Source organism: Bufo bufo, chromosome 9 (assembly GCF_905171765.1).
Source record: "Bufo bufo chromosome 9, aBufBuf1.1, whole genome shotgun sequence".
Taxonomy (NCBI): Eukaryota; Metazoa; Chordata; class Amphibia; order Anura; family Bufonidae; genus Bufo; species Bufo bufo.
In genome coordinates this window covers 198834305-198849428 of record NC_053397.1, presented here as the reverse complement: position 1 = coordinate 198849428, position 15124 = coordinate 198834305, and the positions used below count along the sequence as shown (strand labels likewise).

Below are 15124 nucleotides of genomic sequence, written 5' to 3'. Positions count from 1 at the left end.
AGGAAGATCCTATGATACCTCACTTGTTCTGATGCAAAACAAACAAAAAAAAAATAATTAATTTGCTTTCTCCATTGGTTGAGTACAATCATTATGTAACATGGGGTTTTTGACTATAAAATGTATTTTTCTTTTAATAAACAAATTTTATTTTGTAATGCAAAAGGTTAATATTGTATTTTCTACAACGTTGAGCCTGAAAGCAGACAGACAGACAAGGTGCCCCAACGTCAACTTATTTTATTATGCAGTAGATACAACAGCGCCATAAAGTACCGTCCAGTGAGATAATAAATAAAAATCAAAAATGGCTTCCTTTAACAGTCTGAACATTTAAGCTTTACACATGGCACAAACATCTCAATGAAGGTGATAAACTAAATAAAAAGCGTCGACAACTGTTTTGTCAAAGGCCTGCAACCAGGGTGTTTGGCCTGAAAGGGTTAATCTGCATATGACTTCTGTTGTCGTCTCCAACCTGTGGTCCTCACAGTCCTTGCAAGATGGCGGGTGCTGTCATTTTGCAATGGCTGGAGAGTCCCATGTTGAGAACTACTGCCGCAGAGATACAGCCCGTCTTAAAAGGCACAAAGAACAGACAAAGCTGGAAACGTACGTGACGGAACTCAATGACCCCCACAGTCTACAGACTGAATCGGTTAAAGGCACTTACAGGGAAAGACAGAGCCTCTCCCTGCCAGAGTAGTCATGCTTGGGTGATCCCTACAAGGGTACGGCCTCGTCACTGAAGCCACCTGTGTGGGTGAAGAAGAAGTGACTACGGCACCCTTAAGTCAGGGTGATTCAACACCAATTCATACATATAGAATGGTCTCAGTGCAGCTGTTTCTTCAGGGCACAAGCCTATGTAACTTGACTACAGCTATGTATGCCCGATGAGCTGTGGCGGCCAGGAGAATTAGCATTTCAGCACCAAAAGCAAATCCATAGTGGAAAAATTCTCCCAGAAAGAAGAAGTGTTTGAACTGCATTGTATAGGGTTCATCAATAAACCCGCTTCTTGCCAGATTAGTGTTTCACAACCAAGCACAGATCAGCGGCTGCTAGTTTCGTTCCTGTGCCTCCTTGGCTTTGTATCGCATTGGTTTCTGATAATCAGATAAAAAAATCCTGATTTACATTCAACACATGAAAAGCCAGAGGTTACGCAAGAGAGACACCAAGCTCTATTGTTAGTAAGGTGGAGGGGCCGGCTTGGTGTATGGGCCATGGCGGCGGACATTCTGCAGTGATAAATTCATGTGATCCTTGGATCCAGACGGCCTTCCCCTGATGTGCTTTGATGCTGTGGGACATCCTTTGGTATGCAACTCCTGTCTCGGCCTGTAAGACTCCTGTCTTAGCAGGCTATCATGGGAGTGAAAAGGCAGCATCTTCATTGCACCGTCTCAACTCACTGTTTAAAACAAAAAAAACACATTACAGTGCATTATTACAACCATATAGATATATCATTTCATTTTATTTTTTACACTATTGTGTATAGCGCTCCTGTTTGCAAAGGCAAAATCTGCTGCAGGAACCGCTCTGGTTTCTCAGTTTGAAAGTGCTGGAGCAGCTTGCGATTTAACCCCATTCAATTTTAGACACCCACTGCCATTTCCGGTGGTGTCTGTGTGCCAAGAACAGATATGTCCATTCTTGGAATGGTCACAGCTAGGGACGAGCGAATAGACTTCGGACAAAACATTCGAAGTCGATTTGCATAAAACTTCGTTCTAATACTGTACTGCAGGAGCTCAGTACCGTATTACAATGTATTGGCTCCGATGAACCGAAGTTGCCACTTGGAACCGAACCCGAGTTCGGGAAATGTTTTTTTACAGTACAAATTAATTTATGAAGATATTGCACAAAGTCTCGCGAGACTTCACGAAGCAATAAATTCGGCTCATCGGAGCGAATGCTCTGTACAGTATTAGAACGAAGTTTTATGCGAATCGACTTGGGATGTTTCATCCGAAGTCGATTCACTCATCCCTAGTCACAGCCATAAACAGCAGCGCCATCCTGCATTGAAAACAATGGGAGGTGTAGATCACAGAATCTGTGCCAAAAGCTGCCTGCAAATGACTCCATGTGAACAGTTCCTAAGTGTCTGTTATTCCCGGCACAGTCTGATCCGTGTTACTCCACTACCTCGGCTTCCTCTTATTTTTTCAAGTTGATCTGCTTCTTGTCGTTGATCAAGAAGAAGGATTGAAGTAAGACAAGTATGCAAATCTGACTACAGGGTTTGTTTGTAGTCTGTAACCATGGAAACAGCAAGATAAGTCAGACTCAGTGGACTAATAAGGCTATTAATTACAGTTATAATTACCTTCCTTGTCACTGGATCCATCACCAGCCATTTCTCTGTCACCATCTGAAGGTCTTGTCCATTCAGAGGCTCTCTGAGCCGAATTTTAACTTCCAGTTTCCCCCCTGTTGATTTTCTTCCGTCAAACACCTGAAACAAGAGGATTTTTTTTATAAATGGGATATTGATGTTTTTGGCAACATAAGATATATACACAGACCAGCTTTATGAGAGACTATCTGCAGACTGCAATTAGAAAAAGGGTTTGTTTGTTTTTAACCTGTAAATAGCTAGCATTACAGTGAGTAGAGCTTATCTGCAATACCAGACACCTCCTGTGGGTGGCACTGTTTCTACAGAAAAATACAATTGCAGATCCTTTTTTCTCATACAAAAACATTAAAGAGCATCTGTCAGCAGGATCAACCCCAGTAAACAAGGCATAAAGCCTGGTATGGCTGAGCTTGCTGTTTAAAACCATACCTTACTTAGGCTACTTTCACACTAGCGTTCGGAGCGGATCCGTCTGATGTTTCATCAGACGGATCCGCTCCTATAATGCAAACGCTTGCATCCGTTCAGAACGGATCCGTTTGCATAACAGTTTATTTCAGATCTGATTTTTCACTTCGGAAAACTCAGATCCGACAGTATATTCTAAACACAGAAGCGTTCCCATGGTGATGGGGACGCTTCAAGTTAGAATATACTGAGAACTGTGTACATGACTGCCCCCTGCTGCCTGGCAGGTGCTTCCAGGCAGCAGGGGGCAGACCCCCCCCCCCCCCCTCCTGTATTTAACTTATTGGTGGCCAGTGGGGCCCCCCCTCCCTCCCCAGTATTAATTGTAAGCAGTGCGGCCCCCCTCCCTCTATATTCATCGGTGGCCAGTGCGGATATTAAATATGAGCAGTGCGGTCTCCCCCTCCCTCCCTCCCCAGTATTAAATATGAGCAGTGCGGTCTCCCCCTCCCTCCCTCCCCAGTATTAAATATGAGCAGTGCGGTCTCCCCCTCCCTCCCCAGTATTAAATATGAGCAGTGCGGCCTCCCCCTCCCTCTATTCATTGGTGGCCAGTGCGGATTCAAAGTATTGTGATCAGTGCGGCCTCTCCTCTCGACCCCCCCCCCCCCCCCCCCATCATTGGTGGCAGCGGAGAGTACCGATCGGAGTCCCAGTTTAAATCGCTGGGGCTCCGATCGGTTACCATGGCAGCCAAGACGCTATTGCAGTCTTGGCTGCCATGGTTACTTAGCAACAAATAGCAGCATTATACTTACCTGAAGAGCTGCGATCTATGTGACCGGCCGGGAGCTCCTCCTACTGGTAAAGTGACAGGTCTGTGCGGCGCATTGCCTATAGACCTGTCACTTACCAGTAGGAGGAGCTCCCGGCCGGTCACATAGATCGCAGCTCTTCAGGTAAGTATAATGCTGCTATTTGTTGCTAAGTAACCATGGCAGCCAAGACTGCAATAGCGTCTTGGCTGCCATGGTAACCGATCGGAGCCCCAGCGATTTAAACTGGGACTCCGATCGGTACTCTCCGCTGCCACCAATGATGGGGGGGGGGGGGTCGAGAGGAGAGGCCGCACTGATCACAATACTTTGAATCCGCACTGGCCACCAATGAATAGAGGGAGGGGGAGACCGCACTGCTCATATTTAATACTGGGGAGGGAGGGGGAGACCGCACTGCTCATATTTAATACTGGGGAGGGAGGGAGGGGGAGACCACACTGCTCATATTTAATACTGGGGAGGGAGGGAGGGGGAGACCGCACTGCTCATATTTAATACTAGGGAGGGAGGGGGAGACCGCACTGCTCATATTTAATATCCGCACTGGCCACCGATGAATATAGAGGGAGGGGGGCCGCACTGCTTACAATTAATACTGGGGAGGGAGGGGGGGCCCCACTGGCCACCAATAAGTTAAATACAGGAGGGGGGGGGGGTCTGCCCCCTGCTGCCTGGCAGCACCTGCCAGGCAGCAGGGGGCAGTCATGTACACAGTTCTCATTATATTCTAACTTGAAGCGTCCCCATCACCATGGGAACGCCTCTGTGTTAGAATATACTGTCGGATTTGAGTTTCACGATGTAACTCAAATCCGATGGTATATTCTAACATAGAGGCGTTCCCATGGTGATGGGGACGCTTCAAGTTAAAATATACCATCGGATTGGAGAAAACTCCGATCTGATGGTATAATCCTGACTTTACATTGAAAGTCAATGGGGGACGGATCCGTTTGAAATTGCACCATATTGTGTCAATGTCAAACGGATCTGTCCCCATTGACTTGCATTGTAAGTCTGGACGGATCCGTTTGGCTCCGCACGGCCAGGCGGACACGAAAACGCTGCAAGCTGCGTTCGGGTGTCCGCCTGCTGAGCGGAGCGGAGGCCAAACGGTGCCAAACTGATGCATTCTGAGCGGATCCGCATCCACTCAGAATGCATTGGGGCAGTACGGATCCGTTCGGGGCCGCTTGTGAGAGCCTTCAAACGGAACTCACAAGCGGAGCCCCGAACGCTAGTGTGAAAGTAGCCTTATGCTGATCTGCTATTCTGATATAGCGAAATCAGTGTTTTAATTCATATACAAATAAGACTTATGTGCTCCAAGGGTGGAGCCTAGCAATTTGGTGCACCTTAACTCCTCCACTCTGGCACTGCCCCTTTCCTCGACAGACAAGGCTAGGCATCAGCAGCATCATTTCGCCTGACCCTATCCATCAACTGAAGGGAGGAGTCTCCAGTGTTGCGGGGTAATAGAGAAAAGGTGCACAGAGCAGCTAGGGCCGGCCCTAGGTGCATCGTAGGCTCTGGACACCTTTGGGAATACGTATTATACTTGCATTTTACTTATTTTGGACTACAATAATTTTTCCAATTGGTCTTTATTACACATTTTCAACAGTTTGTTTTATTCAGGCTTCGGTTTCACTGCATCTGCAGACTGTTGCTTCTCCTCCTCAGTAAAACCCGTCAGAGAACTACTCTGTCGCCTCGATCTATAGCCCTTCTATATAGTTCCCGGACAGCTTATACGCACTCATTAAATTCTTATCAAACTGAAAAGAAGCTAGCTTAAATGAGTGTTTGTGAGCTGTCAGGAAACTAGACATAAGGGACACAGATTGAGCCGTCAGAGCAGATTTCTGACGAGTTTCACTGAGAAGGCAAAGCAACAGTCTGCGGACGCAGTGAAACTGAATGCGGTAGAAGACAAATTTTTTAACAAAGACCATTTAATAAATGTAGTCCAAAGTAGAAAACAACAACAATAATAATAATAATAAAAAAAAAAATCCTCCTCATGTGCATATGAAGTAAAACAGTGATTTCTCCACACAGCACAATTAGTGTTGAGCGAAGCGAGCGTCGGATCCAAGATCTGAAGTCTATTCGTTCAGAACTTCGATTGAATGCTGTACGGAGATCCGTCTCATGTATGGGCTCCGGCGAGGGAAATTAGTTCTCACCAAAGTCTCGCTGGAATAACTTTGAACTTCAATTTTTAAACTTGAAAATTATTTTAAAATACCGAGGTACCAGCCGGTACTGAAGCCGACTTCGGATTGAACTTTTAAAATGGTTTTCAAGTTTAAAAATCGAAGTCCGAAGTTATTCCAGCGAGACTTCGGTGACAAAGAATTTTACCTCGCGGGAGCCCATACATTATGATGCTGTACGGGGACGGATCTCCGTACAGCATTCAAAGATTCTAACTAATCGACTTTGGATCTTTGATTCACTCAACACTAAGCACAATTGATCTTTTAATAATAGGTATGCTTTCAATATGCAGAAGTCAGCCCTGTCAGGCATTATCCATGGTGTAATGGGGTTGATCCTGCTGGTAGATGTCCTATGAAGGGGTTATCCCACTGAGACTCTTGAGATCGAGGGTTCCCTGTTTCCTCTCTCTGAATGGAGTGGTAGTGGTCCATCACGAGTGGTAGTGGTCCATCACGAGTGGTAGTGGTCCATCAGACCCATAGAAATTAATGGAGCGGTGAACCGGCATGTGCTCTACTGCTCCATTCAGAAAGGGAACCCTCATTCTCAGGACTGTGGGGCATCCTAGCGGTCAAACCCTGCAATCTGTCATTCATCACCTATTCTGTGGATAGGTGATAAATAATTTTCATGGGATAATCCCTTTAGCCCTTTAAGGACCCATGACGTAGCTGTACGTCATGGGTTCGATCCCTAAACATGGCGCCCGCTCTCATGTGCAGCAGGCGCCTTAGCCGCGGGGTTAGACTGGCGGCACATCTTACCCTTTTAGATGCCGTGGTCAAATGTTACCACGGCATCTGCGCAGAGTGGAACCGGAAGTCGCGCGCTTCCAGTCTGGTAACAGCTTTCTCCGGCTGAGATCGGGGAACCTGTTACTTTGCGCTAACTGACCGAAGCCTCAAGCAGGCTTCAGAGTCAATTAGATGTATATATTAATACAGGCCACTAGGTGGCAGCCTTGTATTGATATAGTGCAAATGAAGTCTTCAATGATGGCTATTTAGCCATCACTGAATACTATGGGTAATCGAATGATTGCCAGTTATTGTCACCCAAGGTAAAATAAAAAAAAGTTTTTACAAATATAAAAATATATAAATAAACCTAAAAGTTCAAATCACCCCCTTTCCTTAAAATAAAAATACTTAACCAATAAAAAAAATAAACATCATGGGCATCGGCGCGTGCGGAAATGCCCATACTATTAAAATATAACAATATTAAGCATACGGCAAATGGCGTAGCGAAAAAAATAAATAAAAACAGCCAATTTGCCATTTTTTGTCACTTCAACTACCCAATACTTTTTTAATAAAAAGTGATCAAAAAGTCATACACACTTAAAATTGTTATCAATGAAAAGAACAAATCGTCCCGCAAAAAAAGGAGACTTTTGTATTACTTACCAGTAAAGTCTCTTTCTCGCTCTTCCTTGGGGGACACAGGAAACCATGGGGTATAGCTCTGCTCCCTAGGAGGCGTGACACTAAGTGAAAGCTGTAAGCCCCTCCTCCATCAGCTATACCCTTCAGCCTGGAGAAGAGACTGCCAGTTGCGTGTCCAAGTAGTGAAAGATAACCACCAACCGGAAAAAAGAACTGTCGAGCCCCAACGGGGGCAACCAAGCCGGAACCACAACTGTAACCCAAATGAAGGGCGGGTGCTGTGTCCCCCAAGGAAGAGCGAGAAAGAGACTTTACTGGTAAGTAATACAAAAGTCTCCTTTTCTCGCCCATATTCCTTGGGGGACACAGGAAACCATGGGACGTTCCAGAGCAGTCCCAGAAGGGAGGGACCAGAACAAACTAGACCAACACCGGAGGCATCAATCAACTGCCGCCTGCAATACCAGACGGCCTAAAGCAGCGTCAGCCGACGCATGAGTATGCACCCTGTAGAACTTGGTGAAGGTGTGCAAGGAGGACCAAGTGGCCGCCTTGCAAATCTGCTCCGTAGAAGCCCGAATCCTCTGAGCCCAGGAAGCCCCGACCGCTCTAGTGGAGTGAGCGGTAACACCGAGGGGCGGAACCTTGCCCTTGGCGAGATAAGCCTCAGTAACAGCCATCTTGACAAAACGGGCGATAGCAACTTTGGATGCCGCCATCCCTCTGCGCGACCCCTCCGGAACCACAAAGAGCGAGTCAGTACGCCTGAAAGAGCTGGTTACCTCCAGGTAAATCTTGAGCGCCCTGACAACGTCCAGGCGATGAAGCTTCCTCTCCCGCGGGTGGGAAGGGGAAGGACACAAAGAGGGGAGAACGATGTCCTCGTTCAGATGAAAGGCGGAGACCACCTTAGGAAGGAAGGAAGGGACCGGACGAAGAACTACCTTGTCCTGGTGGAACACTAGGAAAGGTTCCAGATAGGAGAGTGCAGCCAATTCGGACACCCTCCGAAGAGAGGTGACGGCTACCAGGAAAATAACCTTGCAGGACAGAAGTCGCAAGGAAACCGTCCGCAGAGGCTCGAAAGGAGAAGCCTGGAGCGCTGAGAGAACCAGGTTCAGGTCCCAGGGCGGTACCGGAGGGCGGTACGGGGGAACCGCGTGAGCCACGCCCTGAAGGAAGGTCTTGACAGGACCAAGGGGGGCCAGTGGGCGCTGAAACAAAATGGACAGCGCAGACACCTGACCCTTCAAAGAACTAAGGCCCAGACCTTGGGCAAGTCCGCTCTGCAGGAAGGACAAAACGGTGGGGAGAGAAAAGCGGAGCGGAGGAATCCCCAGATCGGCACAGAACCCCAAATAGGTCCTCCAGGTCCTATAATAGATCCTAGAAGAGGACGGCTTACGGGCGCGGATCATGGTGCGGACGACGTCCGCAGAAAAACCCCTACGTGTCAGGACGGTGGTCTCAACAACCACGCCGTCAAACGTAGGGACCTTAAACGCGGGTGGAAGATTGGTCCCTGAGAGAGAAGATCTTCCCTGGCGGGCAGCGGCCAGGGCGCGTCTGCCAGGAGCAGCATGAGGTCGGCATACCAAGACCGGCGGGGCCAGTCCGGAGCGACCAGAATCACCGAGACGCCTTCCGCCGCGATCTTCCGAAGGACCTTGGGCAGGAGTGGGATGGGAGGGAATATGTATGGACGCGCGAAGCCTCGCCAAGGAAGAACGAGGGCGTCTGCTCCGCAGGCTCCCGGATCCCTGGCCCTGGACAGATAGGCGGGGACCTTGTGATTGAATTTGGAGGCCATGAGGTCCACGTCCGGTATGCCCCAACGAAGGCAAATGGCCTCGAACACCTCCGGGTGAAGAGACCACTCGCCGGGGTCGACGGTGGTGCGACTGAGTTAGTCCGCCGCCCAATTGTCCACCCCTGGAATAAAAATTGCAGATAGGGCCGGGACGTGGGCTTCCGCCCAACGGAGAATGCTGGTGACCTCCCGCATTGCTGCGAGTGCCCCCCTGGTGGTTTATGTACGCCACGGCCGTGGCGTTGTCCGATTGCACACGAACTGGATGACCCTTCAGCAGATGAGTCCAGTGTCGCAGAGACAGAAGGGCCGCTCTCAGCTCCAGGACATTGATCGAGAGTTTGGACTCCGATGGAGACCAAATGCCCTGGACGGATCGGGGAGGAAACACGCCTCCCCAGCCCAAGAGACTGGCATCGGTTGTAACCACCAACCAGTTGAGCGGCAGAAAGGACCTGCCCAGAAGAGGGGACTGCAACCACCAGCGGAGAGATAACCGCACCGGAGGCGATAGATGGAAGGGATGATCCAGAGACTCCGGCGATTTGTCCCAGGAGGAGAGGATCGCCCGTTGGAGAGGGCGGGAGTGAAACTGCGCAAATGGGATCGCCTCGAAGCAGGCAACCATCTGCCCCAAGACCCGCATGCAGAAGCGGAAGGACGGTCGACGGTGGAGGAGACCCCGAATCGCCCGACGGAGGGTCAGTCGTTTTTCCGAGGGAAGACGTACCTCCGCCGCTTCCGTGTCTAAAAGCATTCCCAGGAAGACCAGTTGTCTGGCGGGAGGAAGGGAGGACTTGGGGAAGTTGATGACCCAACCGAATCTCGCCAGAGTCTCTAGAGTGAGATCCACGCTGGCAACCGCTTGGGAAAGGGACGGAGCCTTGATGAGGATATCGTCCAAGTACGGTAGCAGAAAAACACCCCTGGAACGGAGTAAGGCCAAAACCGGGGCCAGGACCTTGGTGAACACCCGGGGGGCTGTTGCCAGCCCAAAGGGAAGGGCGACAAACTGGAAGTGGAGGTCCCCCACGGCGAATCGGAGGAAGCGATGGTGACACCGGGCTACCGGAACATGGAGGTAGGCATCCTGTATATCGATGGAAGACATGAAATCTCCCTGCTCCAGGGAAGCCACCGCGGAACGGAGGGACTCCATCCGAAACCGTCGAAGGAGGAGAAAACGGTTGAGCTTTTTGAGGTCCAAAATGGGCCGCACCGAACCTCCCTTCTTGGGAACTACAAAGAGGTTCGAGTAGAACCCTTGGAACCTTTCCTCTAGAGGAACGGGGGTAATCACCCCCCTGTCCAGTAAGGCTTGAACAGCCGCGGAGAACGCAGCCGCGCTTTTCGGGTCCCGCGGGGGGCGGGAGCGAAAGAACCGATCTGGAGGGAAGGACGCAAATTCGATTTTGTATCCTGAGGACACAATTTCGAGAGCCCAGGCGTCGGAGACGTGAGCCATCCAGATGTCCCTGAAAAGGAGGAGCCGGCCCCCCACCCGGGTGGGTGGGGGCGCGCCTTCAGGCAGAGGACTGCTTTGCTGCGGGTGTGCGGGCAGCCTGCGGCCTGCGCCAGGAGGGCTGCGCCCGAAAAAACGGCTTCCTACGCTTATCCTGGGGAGGGGCCGAAGCGGCAGCTGCGGGGGGAGCCCCAGAGGTCCTGCGGGAGGACCGAAAACGAGACGCACCGGGGCGTCCGCGGGGGTGCTTTTACCACCCGTGGCCTCCGAAATAAGCTCGTCTAGGCGGACCCCGAAAAGGCGGGAACCCGCAAACGGTAGCCCCGCCAAGGAACGTTTGGAGGCAGCGTCTGCTTTCCAAACCTTCAGCCAGAGCTCCCTCCTGACGGAAACCGCCAGGGCGGAGGAGCGTGCAATAAGGGCTCCCGCATCAAGGGAGGCCTCACAAACTAAATTCCCGGCCCGAATAATAAGCTGGGCCAAGGAACGTAGGTCCTGGATGGGGACGTCCGAGTCCAACTCCTGTTCCAGCTGCGCACCCCAAGCAGAGATTGCTTTACCTGCCCAAGCAGAGGCAAAAACCGGTCTGAGAGCAGAACCGGAGGCAGCAAAAATGCCCTTGGAAAGGGTCTCCATGCGACGGTCCTCCGCTGACTGAAGAGAGGACCCGTCGGGAACAGGGATGGCCGTGTTCTTTGACAGACGGGCCACAGGGGGGTCCACCTTGGGTGGGGACGATCAGGTGGCCACGACATCGGCTGGAAAAGGATAGCAAATGTCCAGCTTCTTGGGGCTGACAAAACGGGCGTCCGGACGAGCCCAAGCCTTAGACACCACGGAGGAGAAATCAGAGTGGATTGGAAAGACTTTTGAGGCCTGCCTGGGTCTGATAAAGGAGACGCTAGCTGCGTCAGAGCTAGGGGGGTCATCTTGCACCTTAAAGGTGTCACGAATATCCGAGATGAGTTGACCCATCGCTGAGGCTAGCTTGGACGGCAGGGCCGAGTCCATTTCCAAATCTGAAACCGCCAATTCACCTTCAGAGAGCGAATCCTTTGGAGAGGAGAGGCTCGTCTGAGTGCGCACGCGTGGCGGGGAGAGGGAGGCATCCGAGGAGGAGGCTCGCTCTACTCTAAGACGCTTCTGAGAGTGCCTAGCTCGGGAGGGGTCACTAAGAAGGGGTGAACCCGCTGCAGCGGCAGAAGCGGTGGACCCGGAGGGCGCGACAGTAAGAGTGGCGTCCTGCGGGGTAGGCGGCCTGTCTATTAGGCGGCCCACGACATGAGTGAGGCTTTCCACGGCCTGGGACAGGGATCTAGCCCAGTCAGGCGGGTCAGAGGAAGCAGGGAGCGACACAGCGGGCGACTGAGGCTGCGGTGGAACTCGGCATGCAGGACAGTGCGGATCAGACTGCCCCCGGGGAAAGGGTTCCCTACAAGCAGTACAGGCATGGTACCAAGGCTTGGCGGCTGCAGAAGGGTCTGACATGGTGGAAAAAATGTTGCCTTAAAGTGGGAGACCCCAGGGCAAAAGGAACGGGGATTACACCCAACAACAGTACTGGTGGCACGGAGGGGGTTAACAGTCCTACCAGACCCGGATGATGCAAGCGGCAGCAGCAAGGGCAGCAGACTGAAGGAGGCTGTGGAGGAGTGGCAGCAGGCACGGAGATGAATAGCCTCAGGATCGGACGGCAGAGAGGATTCCACGCAGCACTATGCGATGTGGAGCCCGACGAAACCGGAAGTAGCAGAGCGCTGTGAAGCTCCGCCCACCCCTTGCCGCGCTGAAAGAGACGCAGAGCCGCGCGCGCGCGGCAAAATGATTTTAACCCCCGAGGTGGATGAGTGCCGGCCAGATGAAATGGCGCCGTTCGCGCCAAGAAAACGGCCCCCGCCGCGCCTGATGTGGCAGACGGCCTCCTGCATACAGCCGTCCCCTGAAGGCAGAGTTCGTGCCCTGCCGCTAAATAAAGGATTTTGCCCAGATAAAGTCCCCCCCAAATGATACCCGGTAAGGTTGCCGGTACGATATGCCCATGGGGGGGGGGGGTGGAGGGGGGATGTAGCAGCGGTGGGAGGAAGGAAGGGGAGGCTGGAGCAGCCACTCTCACCATACGCTGTCTTCGCCCTCAATCCATCCAGCAGGGTCGCCCCTTCAGCTACTGGCACCGCAGTGGCAGGAAGCCGGGGGAGGGACTTGGCGTGCGGGCGACCCTTGAGCTGGCGGGACGCAGGGGAGCGAGGCTGCCCTGGTCCACCTTGTCTTATGTGGGGGAGGCGGCAGTGCGGAATTACCGGCACTGGCGCAACTCAACCCCGGGAGAAACAGAGGGGTCTAATGCGCCTCTGTTGTCCCTGTAAGTAGAAAAAAATCGAATTAAAACAACAAAAAACGCAAAAATAAAAATTATAGGAAAACAACCCTGCATAAGCAGGGGGTGTCTTGCCTCCTTGGACACTAAGCAAAAACTGGCAGTCTCTTCTCCAGGCTGAAGGGTATAGCTGATGGAGGAGGGGCTTACAGCTTTCACTTAGTGTCACGCCTCCTAGGGAGCAGAGCTATACCCATGGTTTCCTGTGTCCCCCAAGGAATATGGGCGAGAAATGAGCCCTCACACAGCCCCGTAGACATAGCTACAAAAAAGTTATAGGGGTCAGAATATGGTTATGAAAAAAAATATATTTTTTCCCCTCAAAAGGTTTTAATTTTTTTCCCCAGTATTAAAACGCATGGAAAATTATACAACTGTGGTATCATTGGAACCGTACTGACCTGGAGAATAAAGATAACAGGTCAATTTTACAGCATAGTGTAAAAAAAAAACAAAAAAAAAAAACACCTTTTGCAGAATTGCGTTTTTCCCCAATTCTACCCCATTTAGAATTTATTTCCCGCTCCCTACTACATGGTATGCAACCGTAAATGGTGCCATTAGAAAGTACAACTTGTCCCGCAAAAAATAAGCCCACATAAGGCTATGTGAATGGAAAAATAAAAAAGTTAGGACTATGGGAAGGCGGGGAGTGAAAAACGAAAACGCAAAAATGGAAAATCCCAGGGTCCTTAAGGGGTTAATATAGCATTGTGAGCTGAATGTGGATCTGCCAAGCAGCGGTGATATTATCCTGAGGAACAACATACGATTACATAAATCATTTACCTCCACAATCTCCCGGATTTCACACTGTGTCTCCAACTTGTCCAGTTTAACACTTGCTGTACCGATCTGTTTATCGCTCTTTAGCAAGAATACTCTATTAGATAAGAGAATAAGAGCAATGAATAAAGCTACTGAGAACATCCACAGTGATCATGACCTGAACTACTAATAGACCCCTACATGCATCCGATGTAATAAGGACCTTCCTGATTCCTTGCAGTTGTATCACTGTTGTGTTCACAGTAGTAGCTTCTACTGATTGACATTTGTACAGATATACACAGCCACAATTATCTTTTACAGATTTCCATTGACATTTGACACTAAAAACTTATCACAGGTAAAACAATGTGGATTATTATGTCATTTTCTGTATGATCCGTAAAAGGGTTATCCTGGAAAAGATAATGATGACCTATCCTTAGGACAGTATCAGATCGTTGGGGGTCTACGAGCGCCGCAGCCTCTTCCTAGGCCAGTGACATCACTGTACATCGGTCGCATGATCTAGTTGCAGCTAAGCCCCTTTAAGTCAATGGGGCCGAGCTGCAATACCAAGCACAGGTGCTGGCCTATGTACGGCGCTGTCCTTGGAAAGCTGCCGGGAGCCGGTTGCGCTCACTAGAGCAGGGCGGCTCCCTGAAAGAGCTGATCGGTGGGGGTGCCAGGACTCAGACCCCCGCCGATGTGATAATGATGACTTATCCTGGGGATAGGTCATCATCATCTTTCCCAGGATAACCCTGTATGGGCCATTGTCTGTTTCCAGCGATGTACCTGAGGAAGAGATTAGCACAACCTCGAAATGCATTGTACCGTTTGCCAGTTTACTGACTTTAATAGCAATGTCCATCAATCCTGCTTTTTGAGATTTATTGTTTTTATTTAAACCTGATGTAGTAATGATCGCTACAGACATCTGGAGTAAAAAGGATTGCTATGGAGATCCGGAGAATAAGTGTCTGTACTGACGGCTGGAGCAGTAATGATTTCTACTGCCATCTGGAAAGAGAACAATCCCAGTATACAATTCTCTTGTCTATAGATAAGACCCAAGTACACAATTCAGCTGAAATCTAGCATAGTATTGGATTAGGGTTAAGTCCACAACTGCGGCAGAGGAACAGAATAACGGCATTGCTGTATCCGGCATAGACAGACACCATTCACTATAATGGCTTCTGTCAGGTTTCCGGTATGAATGCCGATGTTCTGTCTGGCAGAATGCCAGGATTCACGACAGAAATGCAACAAATGCTATTATAGTCAATGTGATCTGGCGGCCCCGGCTATGCCCATTCCAATATCTGCTGCTAGCTTTAGGGCTCATGCACACGAACGTATTTTCTTTCCGTGACCGTTGCAGTTTTTTTGCGGACCGCATGCGGAACCATTCATTTCTATGGGTCCGCAAAAAAAAACGGAAGGTGCTCCGTGTGCATTCGGTTTTGGTA

At 50.3% G+C, this 15124-nt stretch overlaps 1 protein-coding gene across 2 annotated transcripts in view; it reads right to left on the bottom strand.

Moving 5' to 3' along the window:
- Positions 1–223: 223 nt before the first annotated feature.
- The window catches only part of CC2D1B (coiled-coil and C2 domain containing 1B), a 65193-nt gene continuing 50292 nt past the window's right edge, over positions 224–15124 (bottom strand). For both annotated transcript variants that reach the window (XM_040406922.1, XM_040406921.1), the window contains exons 23-25: positions 13671–13764; positions 2342–2470; positions 224–1417 (exon numbers count right to left, since the gene is read on the bottom strand). In XM_040406922.1, coding sequence (XP_040262856.1) covers positions 1415–1417; positions 2342–2470; positions 13671–13764 — 226 coding nt within the window. In that variant the 3' untranslated portion in view covers positions 224–1414. The remainder of the gene's footprint in view (positions 1418–2341; positions 2471–13670; positions 13765–15124) is intronic.